The following is an 11,530-nucleotide window of genomic DNA, read 5'->3' on the forward strand; positions in this document are numbered from 1 at the left end:
TATATATATATATATATATATATATATATATATATGCACTTATTTAGTGCTTCATAAAGCAGTACACTTCAATATATGCCATCTAGTGAAGTTTTATTCAATTAGGAGTAAGCAACAACATACTGTGCTTCTGCTCATAGCCATAGCACTTTTTGTAAACTTCACCGACAAACAGCGCAGTAAAGCTGAAAGCTGCAAAATCTCAAAGTTACGTATATGCGAAACATACAAAGAGATATCGACGTACGCGAACCAATCAGACTCTGTGCTCTACCACCACTCCAACAGGGTCGCCGTACCGAAGCTTCTTCTCATCGGCCATTCTGCGGTTACAAGAAAACGGAACCTTACACATGCTGAAAGAACGCTGGTGGAAAGTCCAGGATCCAAGCAGGCGCTGCCCCGAGGAAGACGGTCCGTCTAGGCCAGGTTCGGCCAGCGAGCTGGGACTTCCCAAAGTGGGCGGGGTCTTCGTTGTTCTGCTCGCCGGTCTGGGCCTCGCCTGCCTCATTGCCTTCGTCGAGTTCTTCATGAAAGCGCGCTCAGCGCGCAGGTGACTGCGAATTTACAGTAGACTCGACGCAATGGAGATTGAAAAAATTAAGGTAAGTCTGTGCACCGGAGCAACATATTTAGGAGAGAGAATGATGCTGCAATATGCTAAACACATATTGCGCACCTGTTCGTGGTATATATATATATATATATATATATATATATATATACATATATGGCCTTGACGTTTATTAGAGATGCTGCTGATATTCAACGTCCTATTGCCTTTCAGTGACATGCGTTTGGCCTTCCTGAAGGCGAATTCTTTTTGTCTACGAATGACCACTAACCTAAACGGGGGTGTTCATTGTTCCTCAACAAATAAAACTGTGCGTGAGGGTCGGTGTTGTCCATACATAATGTACTTTTTGTAAAAACCGCTTGAATCAGACACGACGGTTGCAAGAAATTGATTACTGCAAAGTTCGTTGCCTTTTTCGGCACGAGATACGTTGACATAAAATATACATTCTTTACTGAGTAGTGACTAACCATCAGACTTTCAAGAACAGGAACTTCTGAAGGGTGCCAAATCGTTCACTGCTTACACCCGGGATAAGGTTGGATGATGCGGTGGCGGTGTGCTGGTGTTTTTCACATACGCTTTAGTGCTGCATCCCATTACCATACACAGCCACATAAACGTCTTTTGAATCACAATATTGTTTGCTAAACGTACTACTACACTTATTGCCTTTTTTACCGCTCCGTGGACTATGAGACCTTCATAAGTAGCCTTTACTGCGTTATTGTTTTAGCATTTTGATTTCTTCAGGCTAACAAACTTCATTGCTGGGACTCCCACTTCCCGGAAATTTTATGAAATAATTAATTGGTAACATCAGAGTAGTTCAAGGATTTCATTGATTTCGCACGCTTGGTTAACTGACCCAATTTGTTCTGATTCCTACCCGCAATTCCAACACTCCCTATCTCCTCCTAGCTTGAAAGCTAGAGCTGGTCCAATGAGTTTCGCTTATGACAAGCTTAGTGACTATTGTGTGTTAACGTCTCGCCTATATATTGCCCACCATCCAAAAAGTATATCCGTGACACACAAGAAGTCCAACGCCACGTGAGAATAACTTTGTACCACTCGTAGAACACGTCTACATTATGGCAAATTATTTCTGCAGATACCAGCAAGTTGAAGGAAAGTGCATGGAAGGCAAAAATTTGGCATCCACACGAATGCAACTAACAAAGTAAACCAAATGAAAACAAACTAAACTAAAAAAACTTTGTGAGCATCATGCTACAGTTCGGGTGGATATCAATTTCGCCCTGGCACTCGCACCTACATTACTTTTCACCAATCTCCTTTGAGAAGATATGCAGACCAAAACATGCGCTTGTATAAGCTTGAAATACTAATCTCGACTCAAAGCCGAAGGGTATGGAATTGGGTTCGGTGATTTGTGACTTCAGCGGAAACAGCACGCAATAACAGAATGAGAGAAAGGGACGCTTCTCATTCCTCGCGTCCTTTTATTCTGAGATGTTTCCCCTGAAGTCTTGATTGACAAACGCGTAATTCTTAGTTGCATTCAGGGCCATGCAGCCGTAACCCTATATAGAAACATTTTCAGGACATTATCTCAAAGAAATACAACGTGCTTTTGGAAAGGCTAAAAGCGGTGTCTGTATGAAGATAGAAAACATATTTTCCTTTCCTGCTTGAGTGCATGGGAATCTTGAGACATTCAAAAAAGAAATTTCATCCCAGTGATCGTCTCAAAAAATTCGTACCAACCCCCAGAAGATTTTGCGTCAATATTACTCTAAAAACAAGATGCGTAATAATAATTCTCGCAGTCCATACGGCTCAGAACCTATCTAGCTATTCTGGACAGCAGGGTTTAGTTCGCGAACGTGCCACCATGTGGCCTATTGACCTTAAACTTTTCAAACTTTGCGCGCTGATGTAGTAATGGCGTCAACGAAACACAAATAAAAGAATTGAAAGCAATTTTGGCGCATTGCACTTCAATGTAAAGCTTGTCCCGCTGGCGCTATCAGTGTTCTTGATAAAGAGTGGTCGCTCATCAACTGGAAATTATTTGTGATCTTAAGAACGTTTTGTCGCGATGAGGCAAATACCGTGCTGATTGATTCCGGGCTTTTCAGAACGTTGCCGAGAGGCAGTCAGGTCCTTTTGTTTGTTTTTTTTCTTTATTTCCTTAATTTTGCGAGATCTAAGGGCAAGGACAAATGACAGAAGCACTTCGCGGCAGATTTAGCTCGGGCTAAATCTAACTTCCGATCTAACTTCCAATGTGACGTATTCAAATACATGTAAAGGCAGAAACGCGTTTCTGAGATAACCACTGGGCCGATTTGTTATGAAATTTGTTGCATCTTAAAGAAGACGTTAAATTCTAGTGAATGTGAGAAGCAGAGTTTTGAATGTATTCTTGCTGTTTTAAAAGGAATTTTCATAATTTGGTAAACTTACAAAACATAAGAAGCACGATGCTTATAAATTTGCAGATCTGCACCTAGAATAGGTATCACAGCTCTCTAAGCGACACCCATGCGAGCATCCAAAGTGGACAAATTTGTTATGTTGATTTATATTTTACGTGAATTTGTTACCTTGTTTATCAGGGCTTTGCACAAGCTCTCACAAATTAGTGGTATTTTTGAGAATCATGTATAATGTATCAATTTTGTCTACTTTAGATGTACTTCTAGGTGCAAATGACAAAGTCGTGATATCTTTTTTGATTGCTGAGCTTCAGGTATTTTCGTTCTGAAAATATGCGATTTTTGTAAATTTTTATTAAAAAATTGACGACCTAATAGAAAATTTGCGACCAGTTGTAACAATATTTAAAATGTTTCTTTTAAATGCAACAGACCTAATCAAACTTGGTGCTGTGGTTGCCGAGAAAAACTATTTCTCAATTCCGATGTATTTAGATAAAAGGCCCGAGCTAAAGCTTTCTCAGCGTCGCGCATCGTCTACGAGAGACGCCGTCACGGACGGCTTTTAATTTTCACCTATCGGTTCCGTTAAGGTAGGCCTATTATTTCCCAAGCAATTTTGCTTGGGAAATACTTTTGAAGGGGCTACCCACTCGGCCCGGTCAGTTGACACTTGTTGATACTCGTCCGATATACTGACATAATGTTTTTCATATTTTTACCCGCTCAGTTACGCATGTGCATTGCGTTGAAGCACCACAGAATGGTGAAGGTCCAATCTTCAGAATTCATGAGTATTTCCGTGCTATAAGGCACGATAGCTTTTCTTTTTAACCTAACACAAAAAATGCGCTTGCTTGTTGTTATGCTGTCCAAGGAATAAAATATGATGACAAAAATGTGACTTAACGATAGAGCAACATATTACTACCTTTTAGGAAGGAAGAACAGAAAATATCTGAAGACCACCACTGAGAAACCTAAATGTTTGGCTGCTGATCACGAGGTCACGGGATCGAATCCCGGCCACCGCGGCGGTATTTCGATGGCGGCGAACTGCGAAAACACCCACGCGCTTAGATTTAAGTGCACGTTAAAGAACCCCCGGTGGTCAAAATTTCTGAAGTCCTCTACTACGGCGTGCCTCATAATCAGAAAGTGGTTTTGGCACGCAAAACCCCATAATGTGAATTTTGAAGAACCTTAACCAAATCTTGAGTTTTGTTTTGCTACCATCTATTTCGAGAATGGGGAATCATATAAAAGTCCTATGTGGCTTAAAGTAGTATCACGGAGCACGGTATTGAACCGACGCAATCATGACGGTGAGCGACCGGTTCGCGCGATTAAACTACTCGGCCGCAGCTTCCAACGTTTCCGAAATGATACGCTAGGGTACATCAAGATACCGCTTGAATTTGCACAACTGTGTTTCAAAAATCGCTTTTGGTAACAGTGTTATCCCATGTGCAGAGAGCCGCAATAGACATCAATCGAAAGCTGTCTCAGGACTATACACGCCGTAGCGGCTAACATGATAAGAGCCGTAGTTTTATGACAGCTACCGTTTTCGTTTCAAAACTCGAGTGCATATTTTTGTCGTTTCCATGGGTTTCCATTGGTGACTCTTTAACTGCTCTGGGAACAAAACTCTAGCTCTCCACAGCATGATCACTGCATTTCTCTTGTATGGATTGTCTTCTAGAACATGTATGTCACCTGCCTTTTTCAATAATCGATCTACACTACCCCAGAGTACAGGAAGCTTCGCAGGAAATAGTGTCCATGTGCTGCACCCATGATAACGATGGTGTCATATGAACTACAAGGTATTATAGGAAGTACCGAGGCTTACGGCAACATAATTCAGAGAGTAGGTATGGTGGATGCTGTCACATTTGCTACGAATAGGGATTATTTTACATTTTCATAAGTTAAGGGACACAAGCCCTTTACTGCACCCTCATGCCACTGTGTTCAACTCGTCTTGCAGAATGGCGTAATCGTCAGGCTTCAGGTTGGCGAGGTGTAGTTCGACACAGTACTTGCAGAAATTAAAAAAAGTCTGCAGAAATCATAAGCCTCGGGGAACGAATCCATTTTGTGGAATCGACTAACCGCGATCAGGAAGTTTCTGAATTAAAAAACCGGTCATTGCCCTCGAAAAATACAGTAGAACGGAGAATCTAGAAATTCAGGGACTGCCCGTTGTTGAAAACGAGGATCTGCCCGGTAGGGTGAATGAACTGGGATATAATCAACGCCTTCCTCATTTGAGCGGTGCCGATCTTGAGTTTTACAGAGAGTGCCAGCCAAGCCTGGCAACACCTCGGGAATATTAGTTCGTTTCACATCACGGGTCATGAACGATGAATGAATGGCAAAGAAAGACGGGCTTATACGTGCTAAATTGGGAATACATTTCAGTGATAATTTGAGGCCACAGAATAAGAAACTTCCGTGGATGATGAAGGCAAAGGCTCTGTAACTGCACTGTGAGTGCGCGTGGCAAAGATGATGTAAACTTTTCCCAGAGGCGCAATCCTTAACACAGTGTTTTGTAGAGGTTTAAAATGTTTTACACTTGGTTAGAGCAACATTAACTCTTTGCTTGGCTGGTTAAGCTCTGCGTTACCGGGTAGCTTGGCCGTGCGCACCGATCGGACCACTCACGTACGTCTACGCTAAAGTTCCTTCATCAGCTTGAGTTAACGTCTCCACCCATCCGTCGAAACGCCCAGCTCTCCCGTGGTTACCAGAATACCAGACACGTCCGGCGCTGCGACAGAATGCTCGCAACGCACGCTGCTACGATAGCTCTCGCTTGGTGTCGACTGCCATGTAGCGGGCGGAGAGGTTGGAGAGGACTCGCGCGCGCTTTCCTGGACAACCGGAAGTAGACGGCACAACGTGCCATCATGTCGCAAAGCCAGTGAAGGCAGGGCTTCGCCCCAAGCACTCGGCGAACGAGCTGAGGGGAAAATGCATCGTTATGGAGGACGGTAACTTGTAATCGTCCGTAGATCTCTTAATATGAAATGTTTCACAGAAACTATGGTGCGAATTATTAACTTTATCTTTACCCTACGCATCTACAAAATTTGTCCCAACTGTCTCGGGGGTTTTTAAGCATTACATACGATATATTTCCACAATAAGTGAAAGGTTGTTATGAGCAAACATACCTTGTGCTACGCAGAACAAAACATTCAGTGTAGATAACCGTGGGTAACAAAAGAGCTATTTCATAGAATGAAAGCCCGTGATATCACGTACAAATAATTTAACATTCCAGGAGCTATAACTATGCTAAAGAATTATAAGAAAATCCGAAACGAGTTGAACTTTGACCCCAAGAAAGCTCAATCTGAATAATACAATATGTTGATGCTGCTTATGATGATCCCAAAAATTTGTAACTCAGTACTATTGCTTATTCGTCAACAACAAAATATCATCCCTCTTACGTTATTTACTGATGATGTCGATCACAGCAAATAGACCTTGTCGGATAAATTTATTTTAACGTTTTTTAAAACTCTTCTGGTGCATATTCGTCGTCCAACACTCAACTAGCTGTAGGGAAATGTATATTCACTATCAGTACGAATTCCACATTTCTGCCTCCTTGCAGTGAATTAAAGATAATCGCTTTTCTGAAGAAGTTAATAAAGATACTGCTGCCAGTATAATGACACTAAAGCCACTCCAATTATTTTCGTTGCTCACTTTTATCGGCACATTTACAACATATTTGCAATAGAGCATTATCAACAGGCATTTTTCCAGTTAATATGAAAACAGCAGTTTTGCATAAAGAGGGTCCTCTGAATGATCTCGACAATTATCAACCCATATTAGTGTTATGCTTTTTCTCAAATGTGTTAGAGCAGGTAATAAAGAGAAGGCTAACGAGTTTTTTGATGATCATAAATTGCTTGTGAACGAGTAATTCTACTTTCACAAAAATAAAAATCTAAAGAAAAATGTTTATTTTACATTTTAAAAATGGCTAAGAATATAGAAATTTTCTTAAAATTTCGGAAAACCTTCGACTCGGTTGAGCATGATATATTGTTTCGAAAATTACCACATAATGATATTCAAGGGGTAGCTCTAGAGTTAATACGTAGTTGCTTACGCAGACAGGCTGCAGTATGTACGTCTCTTCACAGGTATGAATCTCAGTTATTGCCATCAAATTTCGCTGTACCACAAGGTTCTGCACTCGCTCGGTCCAATTTTTTTATATGTTGCTGGTTATATCTTTTTTATTTGCGTGTTTTTGTTCTTGAGATGGGTCATGGCTGTTGCATTATCGTGTGACTCTGGGACATAATTTAAGATGCCTGTTGACGATATCACTTTTGCATTTCAACAATGTTTTATCATGTGCTAGTATAAAAGTTCATTGCATTGTTTTAATATTATTTTTCACTGCTTCTGGGCAAATGTATGAGTGCAGGGACCTAGTCGGACAGAACATATATGCCTTTAGTCTTTTCAACCCAAGCAATGTCTCTCTGAATAAATTGAAACTGAATTAGCAAATGAATAAACTGCCATTTATGGCTTGATCATTAGTCTTATCATGAATTAGAGTCTCTTAGCAGATCACTCTCAGTTAACCGTTGTTGCCGGTAGGCATTCTGTCGCTACCAATGTCGTATGCACAGTACCTCCAAGCTGCGTTGGCGGTCCATCTATTTTTCATATCTATGTATGACTTACCACTGCAAAGATCATCATTCATTAATGTAATTAGAGATAACTGCGTCTCCCACGTTCGAATTTTCAGTAGTGACGATCGGTAATAGTACAACTCGACCCTAAACTGATAAAAAAATTGTGTCTACGTCCCTTAATGAAAGCAAATATTTCAAGTGATAATTCATGCTTGTATCACGCGAACGGTTTCACGTGACGTTTCAGCACTCACTTCATTCATGATACACATCAGTTGTTCAATCGTACAGAAAGCATGGGTGCGAGTACTAATCAGCTCCAAATCAAGATGGGCATTCAGCCCAACTGGATTTCGGAATTAAAAGCATTCAAAACATCTGAGTTCAAAGCATTCAGCCGATGTTTCAAAATTCCTGGGCTACATTTGAAAACCATTATTTGTGTCCTCTCCATCAGTCTGCAGCCTCGCGAATAGAACCTCCACTCTTTTTTAACTCAAGTACCTAATGTTCAACTGAAATCCCCATCACGTTTTCTTAGTTATTGTCCACGAATCCATTGAGAATGGCGGCACCAGATTCATCACGTCACATGACGGGAGGAACTACACTGTAAGTTACAGTAGCATCACCTCTTTAACGCTCAGCTCTCAGAAGGCAAATTACACAACTTTTTTATCTCATAAATTATATCAGAACTTTCTTCACCAGCATGCTTTAGTACTCATTGCACACATTCGAGACCAGATCACGTCGTGTCTTCAACTCAATGAACGCTCGATGCCTTTATGGTTGAACACGTTTAACAAGTATCTCCTTCCTAATGTCGTCGAAACCTGGAACAGCCTACCTGAACAATTCACTTTGAGCCCGAGGTTGAAAAAGAAACTCCGGGGCAGCTGACTGTATACTTCTATCACTGTATAGTACCTGACTACTTGTGAATTACGAAGTCGCTGAACCCACAAGGACGCTGTGCACTTGCCCTTTATCTCTTGTGCTTTGGCTTGTGTGCGACTGCGTAGATAGCTGATGTCCGCTTACAGTTCAATCATTTTGGCCTGATAATGGAAGTGGTACATTAATCTCAATATCAATGCTAGTTTCCAGCTAAATTCATATTTTCCCTTAGCAGTGACATCAGGACCAACTATAAACATTTTATAGATGCTGCAGTTTTATTCTGAAACCCTTGAGACAAAGTCCTATTTGTACGGAGAGAACAGTCGTTTTGTACACGCGAAACTGCTTTACGTCAGGGAAAAGATCGATCGTAATTAGCTAGCGCGTCTAGGCCAAGTTTGTTTGAGTTGGAGAGCGTTCATATAAACCTTCCTGTCCTATGTTGTTACGGGCTATAGGCGTGTTATTATCTTGTTGAATTTTCCTTTTGTGCGTTCACTGGTTTTAAGCTTACGCCTGTGTTCCTTATACTACTACCGAGAAAGGCTACTGAAACCCTGTTGTCTTAGTGTATGATTGGTTATTGCTGCATATTTTTAACTGTAATTCTTTTTGTTAGAAAGAAAATTATTGGCCTTTGTTCTTGTTAATATCCCCATTTATGTAATGTACCTAGCTTATGGCCCTTAAAGGGGAAGTAAACAATCAATAAACAATCATGATAATGATAATGAAAGCAGGAGGTGTGAATTTAAAATAAGGCTGAAGAAGAACATGTTAGCCTTGGTGTACTTTGTGTGCGACATGTGTAATTTTTTATTGACTGTACGTGAAATAAATCATTTGGAAGTGCAAGCTGTGTCATCGTGGTGGTTTACTTTCATGCTTGTGGCTTGTGTGCGACCTTTAAACGGAAATTAATTTCACGTAAAACAGCTGCCCAATAAATCGAGCCGGCCCTACAGTTCAAAATTCATGGTACGGCTTATTTTCAGCGGCTTTCTGAAGTCCACTACCATGAACATGAGGATAAGCAGAGCACGTAATACGTAGATTAATAACAAGGGTTACACAGATATTGTGTTCAGCGCGCACTGTACGATAACACAGAGCACCAAGCTTAAGCTTTAAGGCAACATTACTGTTTTTTTTCTTTGTTTTCTTGCACGCAGGGTTATCTGACGAAGGATATAATTTTTTTTCTCAGACGAAACTGTACAAATGTTAGCTGAAGTTTGATAATGAACTATGCATATTGAACGCAAAGTGTACATAAATAGGAGCTGCTAGAACATATCGGTGTTTCTAAATGCGACAGCGCTAGAACGTACACGAATCAATGCGAATGTCTTTGTTTTACGTATACAGGAACAGCTTGCAAAGAAGATTGATCCTGGGACGGGCTCACTTACGACTTCATGAAGCAAGGCTCTGGACGCTAAAGAAGCACCGCATATGGCAAAGACGACATTGCTGCCTGAAGACATATTATGGAACATGATTCAAAATAGAGACATGTAAAACAAGCAATCTTCAATTGCTCTGGTTTGCATCAAAATAAGCAAAAATAAAATGAACACTTCTTGCAGCGAGAAATTGCCTCAAACATTTTTTGTAGAGATCCGAAATTAGTTTTTCAAAGTACAGGTTAATAACGTTCAAGTAACAACTTAGCTCGGCTCGTAAAGTATATTGTTGCAGCAGAAATTTACGGTGCAGATTTCATTTAGGTTGTCGGCCAGCGTTTAAACATGCGAACAGTTAGAAAGCTCAATGCTTTAGGAAGTTTGAGGAACGCTGTGCTGTTGTCGCTGTACAGCGCTTCTACATATGGCCGCTGCCATATTGGAAACCGTGACCACGCTGCCAGGAAGCACCGCCTCACCTACACTGGCATGTAGTAGATGACGTGTCGAGAATTTGCAGAAAACCACTGTTAATAATGTTAAGATGAGTTCATTACTGGCAAGTGGTGGATTGTTTCCGGCGAAAACGCGATATAAACATTTCTGCTGGTGACGATTTACACAAGTACTCATTTTAGTGCGATGGCAGTGAGTAAATACTCTAGGTAGGTAAGTGCGCGTCATGTGATAAAAAATTCGCCATTGCGCATATCCATTTCCTCAAATTGTGGCACTTCTTAGCACCTGTGCAGTGTGCAATCAGTCATGATAGTGATTATGCTCCAGCAATATAGAGATAATACTGCTTTCATTGCTTCTATGTTGCTTTCATAGCCTCTCGCAACAATCGGCTCTTTGAACATGCATAACAGCCCGATTACCCTCAGCTGGGAAGTCTCCGCTGGACCTTCTTACGCACCGGCAGACTGCACTTGCGAGTCGCAAGGGTAAGGTCACGGATAGCATGCTGCTGATACGTTACCTCAGTACCTCGAATGCTATAACATTTACTCTGGTGCTACGGCTGGTTTTCGACGTGTACTGCCTTGAATTGGCAACGTCATTGATCTTGTGGCCTCCGTACAGCAACGAAAAGGAATGAGGAGTATCTCTATGGTACTTTTCTTGCATGTCTCAGGTGCCTACGACAACGCAACCAACGAAGCCATTCTCCAAGCTCTTGAGGCTGCAAAATTTGAAAGCCACGTCTCTACATGAATTGGGAGCTATCTCTCAACGACATCTGTGTTTGTTCTTACAGAAGATGGCCCGACAAATACATATTCTTAAGCCCCATCTCTCAAACATACAGAAAACACTGCAGGCTGCATACTTGTTTGGTTTACTTTCGAAGTGTCCTCAGTTGCCCACGTGTTATATGTATGGGGGGGGGAGGGGGTCTACACTCAAACTCAACTGGGCGCCAACCGTGTGTGCTTTTGAGGTGTCGTATGCGTGGTGTCGGTTGACGAGTCACGGTGCGCGCCAGGGGGCCGCGGTGCGGATGCGCAGAACCGATTCGAAGAACGGGATCTCGTGCGCACTGGGTCGCAT

The 11,530-nt window shown here is 41.6% G+C and overlaps 1 protein-coding gene across 2 annotated transcripts in view; it reads left to right on the forward strand.

The window, feature by feature from the left end:
• LOC135899214 (glutamate receptor ionotropic, kainate 2-like) overlaps positions 1-10,155 on the forward strand; it is a 202,724-nt gene extending 192,569 nt beyond the window's left edge. For both annotated transcript variants that reach the window (XM_065428470.1, XM_065428471.1), the window contains exons 15-16: positions 289-605; positions 9,939-10,155. In XM_065428470.1, coding sequence (XP_065284542.1) covers positions 289-557 — 269 coding nt within the window. In that variant the 3' untranslated portion in view covers positions 558-605; positions 9,939-10,155. The remainder of the gene's footprint in view (positions 1-288; positions 606-9,938) is intronic.
• The last annotated feature ends 1,375 nt before the right edge of the window (positions 10,156-11,530 follow it).

This window comes from Dermacentor albipictus, chromosome 5, assembly GCF_038994185.2.
Source record: "Dermacentor albipictus isolate Rhodes 1998 colony chromosome 5, USDA_Dalb.pri_finalv2, whole genome shotgun sequence".
Lineage (NCBI taxonomy): Eukaryota > Metazoa > Arthropoda > Arachnida > Ixodida > Ixodidae > Dermacentor > Dermacentor albipictus.